Here is a 24,634-nt window from a genome sequence, read left to right as displayed (position 1 = left end):
GTCTTAAATCTTGATATTTTTAAGAGAGATGTTGAAGATTAGGATTCAAATCATGTCTTAACAATCAAATTGTCCAAAAAAATATATATATATATATATATTATATTTATATTTAAAGATTCATTCAGGTTTCTGATACCGCTAACAAAAAGTTTAAGATTCAAAATCACCATCTTCAATTGTAACTGTCGAATTACCTCGAAGAAAGGGAAATAAAAATGATATAGATGGAGAATGACGCAGGGAGAGAGAGAGAGCGTCCACTCTATTCTTCTTTACTCTTTGTTTCTCTCTCTAAACGCGCCTTTCGGTTTTCATTCAAAGTTAAAAAAAAAAAAAAACTAAACTAAACTAAACTAAACAAACCCATCTGAAACGGTACCAACAGCGACCTATTCATCAAACCCCAAAGCCCCATCTCTCTATAACTTTCTCTCTCTAAAAACCCAGAAGTTGAAAACAAGCTCTGTCTGTGTTTTTTCCATGGAAGACGAAGTGGACCCAGTATCGCTTTTCTTGAGTCTAGAACAGTGGCAAGACCCAGATGAGTTTTCACTTCTGCAGGACTTTCCACCGTCACAGCCTCCGCCGGAGACTTTCATGGTGGGTTTCGTAATGGCGAAAATAGTTGGAATCCAATACTACTCGGGCACTATAAGCGGTCGAGAAATGGTGGGTTTGGTTCGCGAGCCTCTCAATACTTATGACCCAAACGCTATCAAGGTTCTCAACACTCGCACCGTCCAAGTCGGCCACATCGAACGCAACGTCGCCTCGGTCTTGGCGCCTTTGATCGACTCTCTTGCGATTCACGTCGAAGGCATTGTGCCGAACACTCGTGAGGCTGGGAATAGGTTCAAGATTCCTTGCCAGGTCCACGTTTTCGCGAGGGCCGACGCGTTTCAGACCGTGAAATCGGCTATTTCGCGAGGTGGGTTGCACTTGATTTCGGATTCTGATCCGTCTTTTACTCTGTCGGAAGCGGCGGTGGTGAAGGAGAAGAAGAAGGGTGTTGAGGAATTCAAGAGCGTGGACGAAATTTTCAAGCTTGTGGACGAGAATGCGAGCAAGAAAGGTCGTTTGGAAGGTTTGGAACCGCCCCAGAATGTGATCAAATCGAAGCTCTTTAAGCATCAGAAAGAAGGGTTGGGGTGGTTGGTTAATAGAGAGAATTCGAACGAATTGCCTCCGTTTTGGGAGGAGAAAGATGGAAGTTATGTCAATATATTGACGAATTTTAGTACTGAAGTGCGGCCCGAGCCTTTGCGTGGTGGGATTTTCGCGGATGATATGGGGTTGGGTAAGACTCTAACTTTGCTGTCTTTGATTGCCTTCGATAAATTTGATAGTGCTTCTGTTAATGAAATTCGTAGTGGTAGCGTAGATTTAGAAAACTTAGATGAAATAGGTGAGGAGGATGGGGATAGTAGCAAGAAGGGTAAGAGAGGTAGAGTAAGTAAGAAGGGTACTTTGTCACGGAAGAAACGTAAAATTAGTGATGCAAGATTAGATGCCAATGTAATAAGGAAGTCTGCTGGTGTTTGCGAGAGCTCTTCTAGTAATTTTGTTATCAAGACAACTTTAATTGTCTGCCCGCCTTCTGTATTTTCGACATGGGTAACACAGCTACAAGAGCATACTTGGCGAGGAAAGTTGAAAGTGTATATGTATTATGGGGAGAGAACAAATGATGTTGAGGAGCTTAAGAAGTATGATATAGTATTGACGACGTATAGTACTCTGGCTGCTGAAGTTCAACGGCCATGGTCCCCTGTGAGTAAGATTGAGTGGTGGCGGGTCATTTTGGATGAGGCACATGTGATAAAGAATGTGAATGCTCGACAAAGTGAAGCTGTCACTGATTTGAAAGCCAAGCGGAGGTGGGTTGTTACGGGAACACCAATTCAGAATGGCTCATTTGATTTGTTTTCTTTGATGTCATTCTTGCGGTTTGAGCCATTTTCAATTAAGAGCTATTGGCAAAGCTTGGTACAGCGTCCACTTTCTCAGGGGGACCAAAAGGGCCTCTCACGTCTACAGGTAATTTCATGTTACAGATTTTGTTTACTTTTTACTAAAAAGGGATGTTAGTTTTGTGTTACTGAATTATGCATTCTTTGAGGTTGGAAATCATTGTTCTATATGGCTAAATGCTTCACTTCTATTGTGAAAGGTTTTCTGATCTTCCTTAGTACTTTGTTTCTTTACCTAGTCAATTGCTTGATAGTATATGGTTTTTGGCTCTTTGCCACAACAGTTGTGTATTTTAAATGTAATTGCAAAGATTAAATGATTTTTTATTTTATTTTTTGGACTTCTGTTGCACTTTCTACCTAGAATAATGGGACCTATATAGAAGTGAATCACAATAGTTTTTGGCATTTCCATTCTGAAGATTTCAATTTCTTTGGTTATTTGAGATTTCCTTTTAATGTTTCCCATGACTTGGAAACATTTTTTCCTTGCAAAAGGAGTCTTTTTATTTTTATTTTTATAGATATCTGATATATATTTAAGTAAAAAAGGAGTCTTTTGTTTATAAACAGAAATCTGTTTTCAGAGAACAGTTCCTAACGGGTCCAATTCAATCTCTTTCTCTTTAATTTCAGCCATGGGAATCCAAATTTTCCTTGCCACAAGAGTCCTTTGTTTTTGGTTTCGGTTTCTTAATAGAAAAATGTATTCTGATATAAAATCCCAAATAAGTCCAATTTGCTTCTAATTGATTGGAACATCTCATGCAAACTATGAAGAGAAATTGTTGGATGGAGGGTTTGTTGAGGAAATGAAGAGAAATTACATCTTCACTTTTTGAAATTGACCAATATCCTGCAGCAGATCAAAATCGGAAGGAGGACTCTTACTGGGATGTGAGGAGTATCTATTTAAGCAGTTAAATTTAAGTAAATTATTAAGATTATTGGCTATAGATTATGAAATCTATGTATTGTACAGCACTGTAGAACATAGAAGGTTCTCTGAAAAGATTTCAATTTCAATTACTATAACCATGTTACTGAATATAGATTAACAAAAGATTGCAGCACATAAAGTTTCTCTGAAAATCCATTTTTGTTACAATTGTATCTTGGCAGAGTTCAGGTCTTTATTTGTTTATATATTTATAAGTAAAATTTCAGGTCATTATTGGATGAGTTGTCCATCAACTTGTCTTTCACCACCTTGCATAAAAGGCAAAGTGGGGCAATGTATTAAAATGGATTATTTCTTTCTTTAATATTTGATTGAATGGTAGGATTTGAACAGAATACCTATTCCAACCCTACCACATCCTTTACCACCTGAGCCAAAGTGCAGGTAGTTCTTGCAGGCATACCTCTACATGACTAATTAGTTGTTTCATTGTCTCATGTTGATGAAAGAGAACCTTTTTGATTTATAAGGAAGTACATGTTATGAACTTTATATGCAGAATTTGCAATGCATGGACTAGGTTTTCTGCATTAGATTTTTTAAAATGATTATATGAAAGGTTTGGAGAAGAGCAAATTGATTTCATTGGAAAAGTAAATAACAGTGAATATATCTGGTTAATAGCATGAAGTGGGTAACATGGATTAATAAGAAGCCTATTAGGTATTTAGGTTTAATCAAAAGGTAATGAAAGTTTTATTTCTATTTTTTAGATTTGTTAGTGATATGCTCACCTAGTGGGTTTTGAACTCACAACACCACCCTCCATGCACACTTGTGGGAGGAAGTGCCATTTGAGCCAACGCTCATTGTTATAATGAAAAGCTGTAACACTTCTAAGTTAGAGAATGATCTGCCTTTTTCTTTTTCCTTCATTGAAATTTTTACAGTGTCTTGTGGTCGTGATTAATTTGAATTGTTCCATTTTCTGCTTTTTTATTTCATTTTGTTGTCTTCTGCAGATTGATTCATATGTAAGCAGTTTATTGAATTTAATTGGTTACAATTTCAGGTTCTAATGGCAACCATTTCTTTGCGAAGAACAAAAGACAAGGGACTGGTTGGGTTGCCACCTAAAACTATAGAGATTTGTTATGTGGAACTTTCTAAAGAAGAACGTGAATTGTATGACAATATGGAAGGGGAAGCTAAGAGTGTTTTCCGGAATTATTTTAATGCTGGTCGACAGATGCCCAACTACTCAGCTGTACTTAGTATACTCCTACGACTTCGCCAGATATGTATTGATTTGGCGTTGTGCCCTTCAGATCTCAAATCGTTACTTCCTGATCACAATATTGAAGGTAATATGAAAGATGTAAAATTATCTTCTCTTTTTTCCTTTTATTTTATTAAGTTACTGAGATTTTAGTTGCTTAGATTCCGTGAAACTCCCTACTGTTATTTAGCAGATAGTTCTGTCTTTGTGTGTCTGTGTGTGTTTTATCTGCCATCTCAAAATGTCAATTTTGTTAGGCTTGAGGATTTCATTTGGTTGCTCATTCCTAAATTAATGTGTTATCATACTCTTTAGTTTAAGTATTTAGAATTACTTAATTGGTGGTTTTCTCGTCTCCTTATACATTGGTGAAGCTTCTCAATTTATATTATAGCGTGAGTTTGAGAGAGGATTAGGGGTGTGCAAAAAACCGACGAACCGAAAAAACCGCTTCAAACCGACCGAACCGATGCAAAAATTTCGGTTCGGTTTCGGTTCGGTTTGGTTTCGGTTTTATCATATAAAAAACCGATAATTTCGGTTCGGTTTTCGGTTGCAATTTCTAATAGGCCGAACCAACCGAACCGAACCGAAATATATTAAATAATAATTTGTACAAAATGTTTTAACAAAGTACCTGGTATCCTAGCGGCAAGGAGACATGCTTGTCTCCAGTCAGCCCAGGTTCGACCCTTAGTAATGGCTTTTTTATTTTTCCTCTCCTTATTACCAAAACTACGTCGTTTTGGGGTTTGCTTTATAACCCTATTAATCCTATTTTCTGCATTTGTCTCTCACGTTTGGGTTTTGTTCTCTCTCACTTCCGTTGGCAACATCAAGAGAGAGCACAAAGAAGCAAGAAATGAAAAACCCACACCAAGAACAAGATTCAGAGAGAATCAAGAACAAGAATCAAGAAACCCACCCAAAGATCCAGAGAGAAAACATCACAAACCCCGTTGTCGCCGCTGCCTGAGTCTTCGCCACCTGGGTTCAATCGCCGCCGCCTCCTTCGCTGTCGCCGCCTCTCTGGTTTGATTTTTCTGTCTTCGTGGTTTGGGTTTTGTTCTTTGTGGGTTTCTATTTGGGTTTCAAGGTTTCTGGGTTCGTGGTTTGGGTTTTGTTCTTAGTGTTTGGGTTTCAAGGTTTCTGGGTGTTTGGGTTTTGTTCTTCATGGTTTGGGTTTTGTTCTTCGTGATTTCTGGGTTTCAAGGTAAAAGGTTGTGAGTTTGGCTTCTCTGGTACACTTCTTCGCCGTTCTCTTTTTTTTTTTTTTTTTTTAGGTTTTGTGTTTGCTACTTTGCTTGGTGCTTGGTGCTTGGTGTTTGTTGGTGTTTGGGTGGTGAGAAAACGTGGGAAAGCAAAGGGATTTTCTGGGTTTGTTTATTTCTTTTGGGTTTGTTAATATTTTCTGGGTTTCTGCTTTCTGGGTTTGTTAATTTTTTTTCTTTGTTTGCTTTCTTAGAAAATAAATGATGAGGAAACCGAAAAACCGACCGAAACCACCGAAATCAAATCCAACCGAAACCGACGGATTTCCAATTATTTCGGTCGGTTTCGGTTGAGAATTTCACAAACCGAAAATTTCGGTTTCGGTTGGCCAACACTTAGAAAACCGACCGAAACCGAACCGACACACCCCTAGAGAGGATGATGGTATATTGCTTTCTTATTGAGGCTATCACTAAGGCGATGTTTGGTTGGATGGAAGAAAGAAGAAGGGAAGGGAAGGGAAGGGAAGGAAAGGGAAGAGAAAAAAAAAGTTTAAGGGAAGGGAAAGGAAAACTAAAGGGAAATGAAAATATGTGTTTTGATGTAAAGGAGAAGAGAAAGGGAAGAAATGAAATGTATTTTACAATTTTATTCTTTTAAATTATAAAGGTTTTTTTTTTGACAGGTAAGAAAAAGTTTTATTGAAAAAGGAATAGCATGAAAAAACACAAGGTTTACGATAGTGAACAAATAGCAAAAAGAGGTAAAAAGAAGTAAACAGACTCTAAGCTATTCTAAGAGACAAAAGAAAATCCGTGAGAGTAGAACAATCTGAGAGACCCCAACTCCGAGACCAATCAAAGAGGGTCCATTTGCATAAATCTAACAACTGATCCAATGATTTCCCTGTATTCTCAAAAGAACGCCGATTTCGTTTAGTCCAAATATTCCACATTAAATAGCCTGGAACCAAATTCCAAATATCAGAATTATGTTTCCCAGGCCAATGATACCAACAAAAAAATAAGTCTGCAACGGAAACTGGCATGACCCAATCAATCCCAAACAACCGAAGCATATACATCCGCAGAGAATGAGAAACTGGACAAGAAATCAGCAGGTGATCAACAGATATAAAAGTAATTTCACAAAAAGTAAAAACTTTCCAAAGTTTTAGTAATTTTATGGATTTGGTGGGAAAGTAAAAAATAAAAAATTGGTGGGACCCATGAAATCCATTTCTCTTCTCTCTTTCCTTCTAAACAAACAACGGAATTTGAGTATATTCTCTTCCATTTTCTCCTCCATTCCTTCTAAACAAACATAGTGTAAGACTTAAAAGTGAGTTGCATGGAAAACTATTAGAGTCTTCTATGCAAAAAAAACTTATTGTGTGTTTGACCTAAGATTTAGGTTTAAAAATTAATAGCCTGGAAAAATATCAAAAGCAAAAAGAAAAGGTTAACATCAAGTGCGTATGATGACTCGTTAACGTTGTATATATTGTATGATAACTCTCTAAGGTATAAAAAAAAAAAATGCTAATTGATTTCATACATGATTTTTGAGAAATTTTGAGGGGAATACATACTCACAAATGATGCAATGTTGCAAATTATAGGTGGAAATGTGAAAAATTTTCAGGCCATTCATTGTTCTCGGTGGGCCTTTTGACAAGCTATGTGAAAACGAATATTAAAAATATGAGTATCATCATAAAAACCATGAAAGTAATATCGCCAAGAGTCTTGTAGCTTGACTGATTGGCACCTTTTGGTGTTTTTAATGGAGACATCTAAGGTTCAAATCCCCTCTCCCCCATTGTAATTATCGAGTTATCAAAAGATCATGAAGTCTCTTAGAAAGTGACTTTTTGGGTTCTTTCATTGTTGGATTGCAAACAAAGGTTAAATTGTCAGTTGAAAAAGAATCAAAAGTCCATTACATTTATGTCTTCATGCCATAAAAATTAGTGCTAGAATACCTTATTACATTAGAGTTCCTGTGTGGTTTGAAGTTATGGTTATCTCCATTTGAGTATCAACAAAGCTGGGGCCTACTGATGTAAGACAGCAGCAAAGAGAGCCTTTCCAGAGTAAGTACTGGGGTGACAGCTTGAGGAAAAGATTGAAGATTTTGGGTTAGTACGGAATTAGTGTTAGAGGTTTATGGTTTAGTTTGGAGTTTGGAGTAGGAAATTTTGAATCTTGAAGACCCTAGTTGTAGGAGACTACAAATTAAGTTGTAAGGGCTGTGTTGGCAGCAGTATTTGGGTTTGTTGAATGCTAGGGTTAAGGTTTAAAGAGGGCAAAGGTTAGGGGAACCATAGGGAATTTAGTGTTTCTAAAAGGGTTGAGGAAAGGGGTATGAGATGGATTTTAAACAAGGAAAAAAACTAAAGTTTTGGGTGCCTTTTCTGGGGACCTGGACTGTAGTAAAAATAAAGTTCGCTACTTTTGGATTTTAAAATTTAAAAAATAAGATCTTATAGGCTAATAGTGACTCAAATAGCCTACAGGTCCCAAAAATGCATACAGTATGCTAAGTGTGGTTTTGAGGTTATTTTTCCACCAAACCAACCTTGCCAATTTTGGGAAATTGAGAACTGACACCAAACTAAAGAGATGGCCACCAACTGAAGCCAAAGGAGCTTAGTCAAATTTAGCCGGTCAATTTGAGCATCAAAGTAGAATAGTTAGATATTTGTAGAGAGAGAGAGAGATAGAGATATGGACCATGGGGTTGGCATGTGGGGAGTTCTTGCTTCTTGCGGGTGTAGATGGTTGGTATAGATCTACAATTCAGTTTGAAGAATAGATCCCTTGCCATCCAACTGCTCACTAATCTCTCCTATATTTCTAAGAAGCCATATTTTGTAAGTGATGATTTAGAGTCATTGAGACTTGGCTTACCATTGACCATGCGATTCACAAGCTATGGTAGACATGTCTAGTTTGAAAAGTCAACTAACACAATTTCATAATCCTAAATTGCTGTTTATTTTATTGGAAAATTCAATATCCGTTTTCCATATGGATTATCTGATTGTAATTTAATGAGGCTAATTTTAGAAATCAGTAAAATTTTATTTCGAAGACAGTGAAATACATGATTTCCCCCCAGAAAGTTGGATTTGCTAAGGCTGACAAACAATTTGGGACGGAGGGAGTATTTTGATCATATTGGCTAACTGTTTGAGCTGCATACCTCAACATACCTATCTCAGTTAACTGTACAACAAATCTGCTCTTCAAATAACTTCGACTGCCTACCCTCACTATTATGCCCCACCACCATTTTCACTGTGATTGAATGCCATTGGACTCCATTTTGGGAAGCTTTATTGGTAGAGTTAATTGGTGTAAAGCAGGAGCTGCATATATGACAACATCATCACCTCAAAGTACTTGTAGAGTTCAGAAGATGCTATCTAGGAGAGTGAGGCTGGTTACTATATTCAATTGGTGGAAAGTGGAAACCAATTTTAAATGGAATTAGGTGCAGTTAGTTGGTTCTGGATGTATTTTGTGGGCGCTTTCCATTACTTGTGAAGTATTTGGTAGACGTACAGCATACTTACACAACCATGTGGAAAGGAGATATTGTTATCCCTGCTCAGGTTGGTTGGTCGGTCATTTATGAATTACTTGGGCCTTTTGTTATAAGAAAACCATTGGCAATAGAGTTTAATGACTGTGGTGGAAAGGATGGGTGGGACAGAGTGGACAGATGGAAGAGTCATATTTCAAGGGTGTGGCAGTTTCGTCTACAAATCTTTTGTGTTTGTATGATTCCAGTTAGAATATCACAGGAATTGAGAATATACAGGACTTTTTATTGGCAGGGTAGGCAGGATTATTTGGTTAGTTGGGATGTATTTGATCAACCCAAGAGACAAGATGGTCTTGGCCTGCGAATATTGCTAGAGAGGATATGGTTGTGGATATCTTTCATTAATCATATCCCATTCTTTGGCACCTGGCTATATTGGCATTCAGGTTATTGGCTGGGACTCTCTGGGGGCAATTCTCACATTTGTGGATATTGATTCACAATGTTTGGAACACCGGAACATATGTGGTCTGGTTTCTTGATTTGCTTCCACACTCCATGATGATAATACATCAATATTTAATGTTTTTATTTTTTAGTACGAGATAGATCAGTGTGCTCATGCAATTCTGGACATATTTAATAGGCTAATAATTTAATGATGGTGATTTTACTTGTGATAGATTATGTTAATATGCATATGTGCAATATTCATTCAAATATTAGTTTTTTGTTTGCATTTTAGTTTAAGAAGTTCGTATTGCTTGGAATTAGAAGATTGTTTTTCACTTTATCTTGATAATTACCTTGATGCATGTTGTCCAATAAAGTTCTATTTAGGTGACCAATGAGAGTGGTCATTTAGTGGAATGTTGCGCTTGTGTTCTTGCACTTTTTTCCAGTGGCTTGTTTAAAAAAAAAAAAAAAAAAAAATTATTTATCTATTTATTATTATTATTATTATTATCATCATCATCATTATCATTATCCAGTAGAGCTGTGATTATCTCATGCAGATTACAAAAAACATCTTTGCTACCAATTTGTTTTCTATATGTGTATTCTGCACTGACAAATTAAAATTGATTATAAGCAGATGTATCCAACAACCCAGAGTTGCTGAAAAAGATGGTTGAGGTACTGCAAGAGGGGGAAGATTTTGACTGTCCAATTTGCATGTCACCACCAACCAATATTGTAATTACACGCTGTGCTCACATTTTTTGCCAAGCTTGTATTTTAAAAACTCTACAGCGCAAAACCTGCTGCCCCCTTTGTCGCCGTCCTGTGCAACAGTCTGACCTGTTCACAGCCCCTCCAGAAAATTCTGATGCTGATGATGCTGGAGTATCCTCTTCAAAAACAACAGCATCTTCGAAAGTTTCCACTCTTCTAAAACTTCTTGTGGAATCAAGAGATCAAAACCCAGCTATAAAATCAGTAGTATTTTCACAGTTCCGAAAGATGTTGATATTACTTGAAAAGCCACTGAAAGATGCTGGTTTCAAAATTTTGCGCTTAGATGGGTCTATGAATGCAAAGAGAAGGGCTAATGTAATTGAAGAATTTGCGATTCCTGGACCAGATTCACCCACAGTTTTGCTTGCAAGTCTTAAGGCCTCAGGAACAGGTATAAACCTCACAGCTGCTTCTAGAGTCTACTTGTTGGAGCCATGGTGGAACCCAGCTGTTGAGGATCAGGCAATGGATCGGGTTCACCGGATTGGACAGAAGGAGGATGTGAAGATTGTGAGGTTGATAGCCCGAAACAGCATTGAAGAGAGGATATTAGAGTTACAGGCGAGAAAGCAGAAACTTGCAAGAGAAGCTTTTGGAGGAAGGGGTCCAAAGGATAGGAGGGAGATTGGTTATGAAGATCTTCGTGTCCTCATGTCTCTATAAGCTCTTTTGAGCGTAGCTTGTACATGTGAGACTGAGTGCTACATATTACATGTCTTCATGTCTTCATGAGCACATTTTGCGCTTATTGTACATGTAAGTGCTACAATATAACATGTACATGTTTTGTACTCCCTTTTATGTAATGGAACTTGTGCATGCATCTATATACAAATTCAAATCTAGTTTGGATACACATTGTTTCTATAGAGAATAGATAATTGATTGAGTTGGCAACTGTTTTTACTAAATTCAGGTGTTAAAAAGAGAAAGATGTTCCAAATTGGAATTTTATATTCTAATCTATATATATATATATATATATAAAATCGAAGTCTTTGAAACTCCTACAATTTTTTACGTCAGCACAATATTTAAGAAAAAACATAAAATCAAAATAAAGCTTTTCGAAAACCCGATAAACTTTTCTCCCTCATCGCTCCTTCCTCAGTCCCACAAAACTCGAAAAACTTTTCTCCCCCAGCGCTCCTTCCTCAATCCCATGGCAAAGCCCACCTTCCATCCAAAGACACACCACTTCTTCCATCAAAAACAAAAATTCCTCAATCAAAACCCACCATACCCACAAAAAGTATGCTCTTCTCTCCCTCTCTCTCTGAAATTATTTATCTGTCCACAACTTTGAAACATTTCTTTGGTGGTCCAAGGCCAATTTACTCCAACCCACAAATCTCCACAAGAGAAGGACAACAAAGAGCAATACTACAAGAGAAGGATCAGTGTAGAAAAAAGCACTACTACAAGAGAGGAATAACAAAGGATTTGATTGTGGGGAAAAGAAAAAGAAAAATAACGAGGCAAGAAGAGATAGTTACAGATGATACGGTGAGAAAGGGACGGAATTTTTCGTACCAATACCTTGACATCGTCCCGCCGTTGTTTTTTTATTTTTTTTGTTCCTCTTTGTGTTGCTTTACCCAGATGTATAGTTTGGGTTTCCTTTTTAACTTTTTTAGCCTTTTAGTTTATAATAACATAAACTGTGCTTTTAGCCTTTTAGTTTATTATTATTATTATAAACTATTTTTTAAATAATATAAATATAATACTTGTAAGATCAACGTGTAAGATTTTTTTGTTGCTTTCAGTGATAGTCTGGAAGCAAGTGCTTTTAGCCTTTTAGTTTATAATAATAATAATAATAATATAATAATAATAATAATTATAATTGTACATAAATATTTTTTTTTTTTGAAACTACATAAATTTTTATTGATAATATTGAAGTATATCAACTATTTTAAATCTTAAAGTTTTTAACCATTTATTTAAGGTTTGCCTAATAAACACATAAATGCATAAATAAATATTTATATATAAAATTAGCGGTAACTTCAAAACAATTCAAAAGTATTATCAAAACGTGTTTTTATTCAGTATTGACTCTCTTGAGATAGTCCCGTAGGTAGTGGTATATTTTTGCAAAAGTAAAAAATGAAGCTTTTTGGAAGGTGCTTGATTTACAAACACCATTCCATACTTATTTACATAGATACCTTTTCATTCAATAAACATATTTTTAGTTAATAAGTACATTTTCATTCAATAGGCACTTTTTGGTATATCTAATACAAAGAGTTATGACATTTCAATAGGCACCTTTTAGTATATATATTACAATATATATTTTATATACCTATATATACAACACAAATTAAATTATAGATTCAACATTTTGTCTCTTATTCCTTCTCACAAAAAACTAATAAATAAAACAACATTTCTTTCTTCTGTCTAACTAATAAAACTTTGAGCTATTTCTTTCAATATATATATATATATATATATATATATTTAAATTTTATGCATTTTTGCTTACTACTCCAACTAAAAAATAATGATTTTTTTCCCTAAAACTCATCCAAAATCTATTCCCGTGCATCGTACAGATTAGCGACTAGTTCACTTTTATGCGTGAATCTTTTAATAATTGAACCACGGTAGCAAAAGGATATAAGGGTAGAGTCTAGTCTCAACAGTTTCTATAAGTGCCAATGGTGAAACAAAAGGTAAAATAACATTCCTTCCTCTTATTTTTTTTATTTTACTTTATTTTATTTATTTTTTTAATAATAACAAAAAAATAGGTAGAGGGGGGCGACTTGAGTTGGTGTTTTTTACCTGGATGTGACTATAATAAGGTGAAATAACATTCCTAATTAACACTTAAAAGGGTTCCCGCTATATGTTTTCTTATACCCTTTTATTCTTTTCAATTGTCTAGTCCACTTCCTTAATAAGGAAAAAAAAAAAAAAAAAAACCCTATTCTGCAGGAAAAAAGAATCATATTAACATTTTTTAATTATATGATTGAGAAAAAATACAGGATCAAGAGAATGAGAACTGACCTAGAAAAAAAAAAAAAACCCATAAGCAATACCAGAAAATCTCTCTAATAAAAGCCCTAAGCCGAATTTAATAAAAAAAAAAGAGGGAAATTGATTTTAATAAAACCTGCTACCATTGCTCTGTTTCTTTCCACTCACAAAATATAGACTTCTAACTTAATCTTTAGAGGATGTGTGATCAAACTTCACAGGTTGATCCCCGATCTAGGAAGTAGACTTGTGTGAACTACAGGCGTCCTGGCCATCAGTGAGAAGTAGGGGTGTCCAAGGACCCGCATCAACCGACCCGCCCGCCCGAAACCGCCCGAACCGAAGGTCCACGGGCGGCTTCGAATCCACCCCACGGTCGGTCACGGATTGACACTTAAAAAATCCGAATAGTTCGGATCGGACCCGGGTTTCAAAATATTTCACCCGGTAAAACCGATCCGACTGAATTATTTATAATAAAAAAAAAAAAGGTAGATTTGACATGTGGCCAGAGTCCAGACAGCCAGCCCATCCCAGCAATGACAGCCCAGATTTCCCTCACACGTTCCCAACAAAAATAACAGCCGTTTGATCTCAAATTAAAATTTAAAATGAAGGGTGTTGATGAGAGGAAAACTGACTCAACTGGGCATGAAATGACCGGTCACCAGTGGCACAATAACCCATTATTAATCAACGGCTAGAATACAAGATGGAGAGCCAATCTAACGGTTAGAAATAAAGGGGAAAGATCTGATATCTCAAAAAGACTCAAAACAGTCATACCAAACGGATTCAACTCATTCAAGCCACTACTCTTTCAGTTTCGGTCTTCACTCTTCTAGTCTTCTTCAGTTTTCACTTCAAAGCCAGAGGTCAGGTCATGGACATGGCTTCCCATTCACGCCTTCTCCTTCCCTTTTCACTCTTCCTCACCTCTTCAGTCTTCACTTCTTCAGTCTCACACTCTCAGTTCTTTACCTGCTCTCTCAAACTCTCTCAAACTCTCACAATCTCACACTCTATAAATTCTAAACCGTTTCCCCAAATCCAAACTACTGCTTCTCCAAATCCAAACCCTAGCCGCCTCCAATGCCGTTACCCAGTCCCCTCTCCGCCTCCAACGCCTAGCACTGCCGCCGCTGTCCACTCCTCTCTCCGTAGCTACCGCCGGAGTCCTCACCCCGTGTACTCTTCACGGAGTCAGTAAGGTATTTTTTCTTTGTTTCTCATCTTTCTTTTTTGTTAGTCTCGTTGGTTTCATTTGTGATGGAAATCAAATGTTAAAATTAAATAATCCTATGAAACCCTATGTTAAAATCAAATAATCAAGTAATCAAATGTTAAAATCAGATTCATACTATGAAACCCTAACTAAAAATAACTTAGAAACCCTAACTATTTTACTTTTGTTCTTTGTTCTTTTCTTAAATCAATTTTGATCTTGTTTTAGTTTTATATAGGATTGAAAGCTGACTCCAGTCTCCAAGTATCATTATCTGCTCTGAAGTGTGAAACCCATACACCCACGGTTTTCTTCAAGGTAGTTTTTGCTTTCCTTTGTATTTAAAATTTAGATATCCTAACTATTTTACTTCTGTTCTTTGTATTTTTCTTTAATCAATTTTGATCCTGTTTTAATTTTATTCAGGATTGAAAGCTGAATCCAAGTATCATTATCTGCCCTCAAGTTTGAAACCCACGGTTTTCTTCAAGGTATGGTTTCTGCTTTCCCTTGTATTTAGTAAAAAAAAAAAAGAATGTAGTGATTGTGGTGGTTGTTTGATATTGTTATGATGTGATTAGTTGATTGTGGTGGTTGTTTGATGTTTCTTTTTAACTAAGGGGCAGAGTAATTTAAATGATAAATAGAATGTTGAAAGGGAAACTATTGAATGTAATTTATGAGGGTTGTTTTTAAAGTTTTAGAACATTTACCTTGCTTTGTATGAGAATATTGTTATGATGTGATTAGTTGATTGTGGTGGTTGTTTGATGTTTCTTTTTAACTAAGGGGCAGAGTAATTTAAATGATAAATAGAATGTTGAAAGGGAAACTATTGAATGTAATTTATGAGGGTTGTTTTTAAAGTTTTAGAACATTTACCTTGCTTTGTATGAGAAGATTGTTATGATGTGATTAGTTGATTGTGGTGGTTGTTTGATGTTTCTTTTTAACTAAGGGGCAGAGTAATTTAAATGATAAATAGAATGTTGAAAGGGAAACTATTGAATGTAATTCATGAGGGTTGTTTTTAAAGTTTTAGAACATTTACCTTGCTTTGTATAAGAAGATTGTTATGATGTGATTAGTTGATTGTGGTGGTTGTTTGATATTTCTTTTTACAAAAGGGGCAGAGTAATTTAAATGATAAATAGAATGTGGAAAGGGAAACTATTGAATGTAATTCATGAGGGTTGTTTTTAAAGTTTTAGAATATTTACCTTGCTTTGTATGAGAAGATTGTTATGATGTGATTAGTATGATCATGCAATTTGTCACTGCTAAGAAGAGATATGTGAATCATGTGATCTTTCTTTCTAATAATCTCGTTTGATTATGTTTATTAAAATGTGTGGTTCCAGGATATTGGTTTTCCTTTTTGGTGTGTGGTTATTATTGATTATTATTATTATTATTAAAGCTATTAATTATACTTGTTACTCTAGTTTGCTAATATGTATCTTTGTTTTTTTAGGTCATGGAAAGCAACACTAATGAGCCCTCTGTCCAAACACCAGCTGCTACAGAAGATGATGGTGCTATTCCCACCCCCCAAGTTGAAGATTCTGCTGCTACCCAAGCTGAAGCAGCTGCTGCTTCTGAGTTGCCCCCAGTTCCACCATGCCAAGTGAGTATGACAGCTCCTGTTAGTGGTGTTTGTAGTGGTAGGAAGAAGTCTGTTGTTTGGGGTCACTTTGAAAAAGTAAAGATAGGTGAGGGTGATACTAGTAAAACTAAGGCTATCTGTAATTATTGTCAAAAATCTTATAATGCTGATAGTAAGAGTTGTGGTACTAGTAATTTGTTAGCTCATGTGCCAATATGTCCTAAGAACCCTAATAGAGAAGATGTAGTTAGAGGGCAGAAAACATTAGCTTTTGTACCCAAAAAGGATGGAGAAGATGGATTCCACCTTGTGTCAACATCCTTTTCTGTTGAGGCTTCTAGAAAGGCATTGGCCGAAATGGTTATAATTGATGAGTTGCCTTTTAGGTATGTCGAGGGGTATGGGTTTAAGAAATTTGTTAGTACCTTACAACCTAAGCTTAGATTAAAGGATATCCCATCTCGTCAAACTGTGGCTAGGGATGTGATTGGCATTTATAATAGTGAGAGAGAGAAGCTAAGGAAATCCTTGAAGGGTTGTAGGGTGTGTCTCACTACGGACACATGGACTTCTATTCAGAATTTAAATTATATGTGTCTGACTTGTCACTTTATTGATGATGCTTGGAAATTGCATAAGAGAATTCTAAATTTTTGTCAAGTTGAAGATCACAAGGGGGAGACTATAGGTAGAAAGATTGAGATGTCGTTGCGTGAGTGGGGTATTGATGGGATATTCACCTTGACGGTGGATAATGCTAGTTCAAATTTAACAACAATTAAATTTTTGCAAAGGGTGACTAAAGATTGGAATGAGGCAGTTTTAGGAAATGAATACATGCACATGAGGTGTTGTGCCCATATCCTAAATCTCATTGTGGGGGAGGGTTTAAAAGAGATAGATGCATCTGTTGCTAAGGTGCGTGAAGCTGTGAGGTATGTGAAGTCCTCACCCAAGAGAAGTCAGACTTTTAGGAGTTTTATGGAGAGGTTAGGTATTGAGTCCAAGAGTCTTCTCAGTCTAGATGTACCTACTAGATGGAACTCGACCTATATCATGTTAGAAACTGCTGAAAAATTTGAGAAAGTGTTCCTCCGAATGGATTTTGAAGATGATGGTTATTCGTCGTACTTTAGGACCAAGGAAGATAGTGGTGGTTTGGGGTCTCCATGTATGACTGATTTCCAAAATTGTAGGGCATTTGTGACTTTCTTAAGGCTGTTTTATAATGCAACAAAGAAATTTTCTGGTTCATTGTATGTTACTTCAAATGCCTTCTATGATGAGATCTTTGTTATTCAGGAGAGTATTTCCAGTTTAGTTAAATCCCAAAACACTCTCTTGAAAAGCATAGCCACAAACATGCAAACTAAGTTTGAGAAGTATTGGGGAGAAGGGGATAAAATTAATCCTCTTTTGTATGTGGCTGTGGTCTTTGATCCACGAAAAAAATTGAGGTTTTTGAAGTTTTCATTTTCTAAAATTTATGGGAATGCAGTTGCAGAAGTGATGGTTGATAAGGTGAAAGACCTTTTGTTTAAGTTGTATAATTTTTACACTTCTATTCATTCACCAAATGTGCAAGATCAAAGTGGGAGTGAGAGGACAGAATTAGAAACTGATGCTAGTGATCCATATGTGATGGTTCACTCGCGATATGAACGTTTTTTGCAAGTTGAGCAGTCTGTAGGTTGTAGTAATGAGCTTGAGAGGTATTTGGCTGAAAACTGTGATGGTAGAAAGGATACAAATTTTGAGATATTGGAGTGGTGGAGGGACAATTGTAATAGGTACCAAGTGTTGTCTAAAGTAGTTAAGGATGTGCTGGCTGTGCCAGTTTCCACTGTTGCATCTGAGTCAGCATTTAGCACTGGAGGTCGAATTGTTGATCCATTTCGAAGTGCACTATCTCCTCTCATGGTTCAAAACCTTGTATGTTCACAAAATTGGCTTCAAGCCACAGTTCCAATTTCTCATCGCCAGTCAAGGGATGATGTTGAGGCATTGGAGGAGGAGTTACTTGACTTAGGTAATATGCTTAAATTCTGAAACTTAGTGTATTAATTTTATTGAATGTCTCATGAATTCAAGCAAAATTTAATTTATTTGTGTTTATTGTGTTTATTTCCTATTCTTTTCTAGTTTTAAATGAACAATCAACAGCAAATACCAGCTCAAGCAAGGGTTCCACTTCAGGCAAACGACCCTTGATTAGCATTGATGATTAATCACTGACTTGGTATGATTCTGCCTTTATAGTCCCTTACTATCATAAACTTGGTTTCCTTACTAGTTGGTTGATACTAATGTATTGTTTGTTGAATATTTTTTTGTCTATTGTAGGAGGATGGTAAATTATTTTGTAAAGAAGGCAGCATTTTGGAAATATTTGGAAGCTTTTTTGGACATATTGCTTTTCTAACTTGTAACTATACTCAACTGTCAATACTTATAGAAAAGAAATCTTAGTTCATAGGTTTTCTTTTCTATTAGTTATAGACTTAAACTATAGAGTAGTCATTCAATGCTTTGGAAAAGCTATTTTTTGGAAATACCTATGCCTATGGTATTTGATTGTTGTAATTAATTATATAGCTTGGAACATTGTATAACTAGCAAGCTTTCTGCCTTATGGGTTACTGCCCAAAAAACTTTCAGTCACTACCTTTATGTTACTAAGTATGTATTGTTGGAATATTGCAGTATAGTATTATGTTGTGATTTATTTTATTGCTGGAAAATTGGAAATGTTATTTGTTGTAGTATGGAGGTTTTATGGGTGTTGAGCAGTTTACTGCTTAGGTGCCTTTTGTGGTGTTTTACAGATTAAAGATTAGTTGATTGTGTTTATTTATTTTTTGTTCTTAATGTGGGAAAGATTATGTATTGGGATTTTGGTTTGATCACAGGTGATAAAATGAATAAGATTAGTTGATTGTGTTTAGTTTCTGCCTAATGATAGGTGCTTCTTGTTTCAGATCACAAGTGACTAAAAAATAACAGACTTTTTGGTGTGTTGTGTTGATCACAGGTGATAAAATGAATAAGCCTTATTTGGGCCTTTTTGATTTGTCCTGACTGATAGCCCAATAGGTCAAGTTTTGTTTTGGGCCTTTTTGATTTGTCCTGATTGATGGCCCAATAGGTGTAGTTTTGTTATGCTGGAAGTTTTATTTCAAAAAAGGCCCAAAAAAGTGAATTTTCTGTGATTTTAACAATGGCAAAAAGTCCGGCCCAATCTGAGGCCCAGAACCGTGAAACCGATGACTCCGACCCGGACAAACCGATTACCCGAAATGTCGGATCCGACCCGATATTCGGTCGAATACGGGTCCCAAATATAAAAAACCGATTCAACCGGGTCGAGTCCGGTTTGGGCCCAAAACCGACCCGGCCCGACCCGTGGACACCCCTAGTGAGAAGCCATAATCTCCCTTTTACTTGACTGGTCCTTACTGTGATTCCTCTTTTTCTTGAACATCCATCACCCACAGATGCATTAGTTAGAGGGGTGATCTAGTTCCAAGTACCATTGTAAAATTTCAAATATACATTTTTCCTTAAGATTTAAAGAAACAAGACTAGTGAGAAACTATTAATGTCACTCAATTCTAAGACTTCAGCTCTAAATTTTAGACATAGAACCTGACAAATATACTTGAGTTGGGAAAATAATTTTATTTATAAAGCTTTTTAACCCTTTTATATTGCCTCATCCTTATCTGTATTAGAAACCCATCGTATCTGTCTTCAATTACAAAGCATTACCATTAGTCAAAATCATTAGTAGTCTCCATACAAATCATTAGCAATCATTAGTAGTCTCAATGACAAAGAAATTTGTAAGATGTGAAGTAAATGCAAAGAAGCAAGGAAAACGATTTCACAAATTCAGTAGAACAAAAAGTATTCCTGATATTGTAGCCAAGCTCTCTTGGCTGACATTTGGAAATTCTACTAAAAAAAATAACAAATCCTTTTAAGTTTCTTCATTACAAAAATGTCTTCTAATGAAAACCCATTATAGCCAAACTCACTTGACCAACAGACGGTGGCAAAAGGATTAGACAAATCCCAAAAAAAAAAATCCTTTCTACAATACTACAAAATCTCCTGCCTAATAAAAACCCTAATAGCCAAAAAAATATTCCCTTGAGCAATTCAACAAAATCTTTTCTTTACAGAAAACCCAAACAGCCAAATCACTTAATGAACAAAGAGGGACGATGATGATATTTCCTTTGCAAGGCAATCCTGTTGATAGCAGCAAGATCCTTCACCTCTCTGCAATTTTCAAACTCTTTTCTTGCCTTCTTCATCAAGTTTCCCTTCTTTATGTTACAGATCTCATCACATCCCCTCTTTCTTGTGATGGGTTTCACCGCTTCGCAAACCTTGAGTTGCCTACTCTTTTTCCTCTCATTCTCTTTCTTGTAAAGTTGCTTTACTCGATCAATCGCTTTGTTCTCAGCCTCAGCCCTTTCCTTCAGTTTAGCCTCATACAATATCACCCACTTGAATGAAACCTTCTTTTCCCTCATCCTTTGAACCACAGCATCAGCCTTTGAAACCCCAAATTCCCTTTCGTAGAATTTCTTCCACAACTGATCAGTCACAAGGCTCAGATCTCTCCCTCTGGATTTGCAACACTTCTCCACATACATCAACTGATCAACATTGCAGTGTGGCAAAACCTTCTCAAGAATCGAAACATCACACGCCGCAAAAACCTTGAGACGGCGCGTGTCACCCACACGCCCAGATTGCGTTAGTGTGTCTATCATCTTCTCAATCTCAAGTAAACCAGACCCAGACACAGACCCATCTTCAATTTCATTGCCCATTTCCACCATTGTTTCAGCAGCAAATTTTTGATTCTCGGACATCCTTTGATTACTATCTGCTCAAGATGATCAGAACCTTCACCACTACAAATGGAAAACGCGTTTGTAAATGCAGAGCAGAGTTATACAGAGAGCAAAATTCTAAACAGAGCAGTCTTCTTAAGCCGGTCAAATTTATAATAGACCCATATATCACCGACTTGGTTTCCAACGGTCGAAAATACATAATGGGCTTAGCTAATAATTTGAATTTTGAAATTGAGCCCAATACGCGTGCTCTAGCTGTAACGGTCTTGAGTTGGAACCTCTGAGCCAGTTCTGTTTGGGTTCTATGGCCCAATATAGTTAATAGCCCACGCGGTTTCAACTTTCAAATTTCAAATTTACATAATAAAGACTAAAGAGTAAAGAGTTATATTTGTCTCTAAGTTTTGAGCGGTGGAGTTGTAGATCCACATGGATCTATTATTTTTACTCCACCACTCACAGTTTGTCATGTAGATAAGTTATTTTAAAAATTGTGGTCTTAGTAATTTTGTTACAAAATTTCAAGTGACCCAATATCCTATTATTAGATCACTTGTTATATGTAAAATATGAAATTAAATTAAATTAAATCTAAAATTAACTAAATTTATGGCATTTTGAAAATAAAATATAATATGTTAAGTAAAAAAATTTTAAGTAAATTGTAAAAAGAAAATATCTAAACCTAAGTGTGGGGCCCAATGATTTGAGGCCCTGGCCCATTTTTCTCGTTGGGGTCCAAGGCCCGAGCCGAGGAAGGTTATAGCCCAGGCTCGGTAATACAAGTACAAAATGGTCTTGGGATACAGCCGAGGACGATTCAGTCCTCGGCATGTCCGAGGTCTCACTAAAAGAAAGAGCAAAAACGGTACAGGAACAGTTTGGAAAAAGAATCTAAAATATCTAGGTCAATAAAGAGGAAGACTTTGGATAGAATAACGGCTAAGGACAAAAGAAAAGCTGCCATTACTGCCATTCAACACTCTGCACTTGGCAGGACCATACGCCTCAGCTTTTACAACCACCCCCAACCACTCTGGGTGGGGGCTGATGGGACAAGTATCAGTCCTGGAAAGTAGAACCCACACGTGGACGCTGGATAAGGGAGAAAGGCTAATATAAAAGAGAAAGAAAGAAAGCCATGAAAGGGGGCTGGGAAAAATGGCCAGAATCCAGAGCCTCCCACCCGCCTCCAAGAGAAAGACTCCTAGGACGACGATGACTTAACCATGTATGGATATCACCTAAAACCCACTGTCTGGTGACCAAGGCCTAGCCTTTCAAACCCACACTCTACAAATGATATTGTTTGGGCCTTTTTACGTGCAAACCCAATATCGCTTTGGGTCGTTACAAATCGCGTCCTTACAATTGGCGTCGTCTGTGGGGAGGCTTGTGTGTTGGCATAGGGGGTAGGTCAAGAGAGTTCCCTTGTCATTTCTAAACGGTTGGTTATAGAGTTCTAGTGTAAAGTTCCGCTAGGGGCTGTGGTTCTTGATTAGGGGCTGCGCTTGGTAGCGTCAATCGCATGGATGGTTCTAAGGGCTTGGCCGAGGAGATAATTCCCCCAAAGCCAAGGTCCCACTCCGAAAACTGAGTTTTGGACAGAACCAAGGCATTGGATGGTCATCGGACTCAAGCCTATGGGGAAACCAACTACTTGGATGAGAAAACTGAGTTTTGGACAGAACCAATGCATTGCATGGTCCTCGGACTCAAGCCTATGGGGAAACCAACTACTTGGATGAGAAAACTGAGTTTTGGACAGAACCAAGGCATTGCATGGTCCTCGGACTCAAGCCTATGGGGAAGCCAACTACTTGGATGAGAAAACTGAGTTTTGGACAGAACCAAGGTATTGTATGGTCCTCGGACTCAAACCTATGGGGAAACCAACTACTTGGATGAGAAAACTGAGTTTTGAAAGAAAAAAACCGAATTTTGCAAAGTCGGTTACTTAATAAAAATTTTAAGTTACTCAATCCTCGGCTCAAATACCATAAAAGGCTAAAGCTGTTAAAATTGTTAAGAAGATGGTGAAACGTCCTACTACTCGGCAACTTGGAGGGGCTGTTCATTTTGGGGATTGTAGGTCTTCGGATGATTACTTCCTACACCGCACCGAGCATTCAGTTGTCGTCTCGGCTATTTTGGGGTAAGTATTATTTGCGCAGGTCGGCATTGTTGTGCCAAACAATTCTATTAAAGTCGCAATAACATCTTTTCCTTAGCAAGAATGTTGATCCTAATTTTCCTTAGTTCAAGTCTGTATTATTGTGCTGAACGGCGCTCGTAAGTTCGTAATAGCGCCTTTTTTCTTTGATAAGGGTTTTCGGCCCTAAGTATTGTGCTCTAAGGTCGGTGGTATTGTGCCAAGCCGCCTTAATAAGTTCACATAATGTTCCTTTCCTTTTTCTTCTTAATAGGGGTTTCAACCCTAAGTGTCACTAAGTCGATTCAGTAGTATTAAGTCGGATAGTGTCTATAAACACAGAGTAAGATCTTTTTATTAGCTGGGATTTCGGTCTTAGACATCGGTCAAAGTGTAAAAATAAAAAGAATTCACAAGATAGTATGTCTATTCACGGCATAACCATTTCAGAAATGAAGAGATAGAGTGTGCAAAATAAAGCAATAACAACTTTTATTAATATAAAGAGATATTACAACGTACAAAGAAGGGTTTAAACAAAGCCTATACAGAAAGTGGATTACAAGAATAGTAAAAGGAAAACAACAACAATATAACAAATAAACGGTCAAATGTCTTCTTAAACTGGCCTCCGAAGTCCTTCCAAACTCTGCCCCAGTAGCGCCCATATTGAGAGGAGGATCTTCTTCAGAAGAAGATGGAAGAGATGAAGAGAAAGAAGGAGGAGAAGAAGAGGAAGAAGGAAAAGCACCAGGATGGATCTAGTGATGGAAAGAAGAAGAAAGAGAGGCAAAAGGAGGCACCAGCGAAGGAAGAGAGGAATAAGCAGGGATACTTTGTCCCTGCGTCAGTCCTGACTCCTAACACGCTGGTGCCATGTTAGCTATGTTCATAAGAGAGCGGCTGGTACTAATAATGGGTGATCCCAACTCAGCCGCACTAGAAGTTTGACGCGACGAGCCCCTGGTTCGGATTTTGACTGAAAGAAGGATGAGAGATATCTTGAGTCTCTCCCATCCCTGCCCTGACCGAGCCATTTTTAGTTTCGCAAGAACGTAGCATTTCTAGGAAAGATATGGTCTCTTCATTCCCACTCCTATCTTAGACTTATCACGGTTCAAGGTGTGAGCGATCATATAAGGGAAACTCTGGGGGAGGTTAAGGATTTTTATATTTCAGAAGGATTAAAAGGGTCTCTGTACAAGAGAAATAACCTCTCACTTTTCTTCTTATATGAAGGGCAAGACGGAAGGTATTTAATCTGTCCAGATTTCCAAGAAAATCTGTAAACGGGAAAATACCCGTTCCGCTTCCCCATACCGTCAATAACCGTCGAATTTAAATGGTCTCATAAAAGGAAATCATTAAAGGCGTGTTTTGAATAATGAAACGGCAGGAACGCCTTATGAATGAAGTCAGGGGAATGTCTCGTAGCCCGGAATGTTCCCTGGGTAGATTAAGGGACACCAACATTAATTAAGGACAGAGTTAAACGAGCCGTGACAAAAGCTTGGCATTACCAAAACCCTCCTCTCCAACTAAGAGGTCGGACAGCAGGATTTTGAGGGGCTATTGTGGGGCCCAATGATTTGAGGCCCTGGCCCATTTTTCTCGTTGGGATCCA

General features: G+C 37.1%; 3 protein-coding genes across 3 annotated transcripts; 2 read left to right on the top strand and 1 right to left on the bottom strand.

Moving 5' to 3' along the window:
- Positions 1-267: 267 nt before the first annotated feature.
- LOC126693315 (putative SWI/SNF-related matrix-associated actin-dependent regulator of chromatin subfamily A member 3-like 1) lies at positions 268-11,010 on the top strand. Its single transcript, XM_050389252.1, has 3 exons — positions 268-2,040; positions 3,947-4,238; positions 10,014-11,010. The coding sequence occupies exons 1-3, from the start codon at positions 484-486 to the stop codon at positions 10,817-10,819; spliced, it is 2,655 nt and encodes an 884-aa protein (XP_050245209.1). The 5' UTR covers positions 268-483; the 3' UTR covers positions 10,820-11,010.
- Positions 11,011-15,858: 4,848 nt separating this feature from the next.
- On the top strand, positions 15,859-17,497 carry LOC126691345 (zinc finger BED domain-containing protein RICESLEEPER 2-like). The gene is made up of 2 exons (XM_050386398.1): positions 15,859-17,418; positions 17,486-17,497. The coding sequence occupies exons 1-2, from the start codon at positions 15,859-15,861 to the stop codon at positions 17,495-17,497; spliced, it is 1,572 nt and encodes a 523-aa protein (XP_050242355.1).
- Positions 17,498-20,189: 2,692 nt separating this feature from the next.
- Positions 20,190-20,840, bottom strand: LOC126691344 (uncharacterized). The gene has a single exon (XM_050386397.1). It carries the CDS (start codon positions 20,838-20,840, stop codon positions 20,190-20,192), a length of 651 nt encoding a protein of 216 aa, XP_050242354.1.
- Positions 20,841-24,634: the final 3,794 nt, after the last annotated feature.

Source organism: Quercus robur, chromosome 7 (assembly GCF_932294415.1).
Source record: "Quercus robur chromosome 7, dhQueRobu3.1, whole genome shotgun sequence".
Classification (NCBI taxonomy): domain Eukaryota; kingdom Viridiplantae; phylum Streptophyta; class Magnoliopsida; order Fagales; family Fagaceae; genus Quercus; species Quercus robur.
This window is presented reverse-complemented; position numbering and strand designations above follow the sequence as displayed.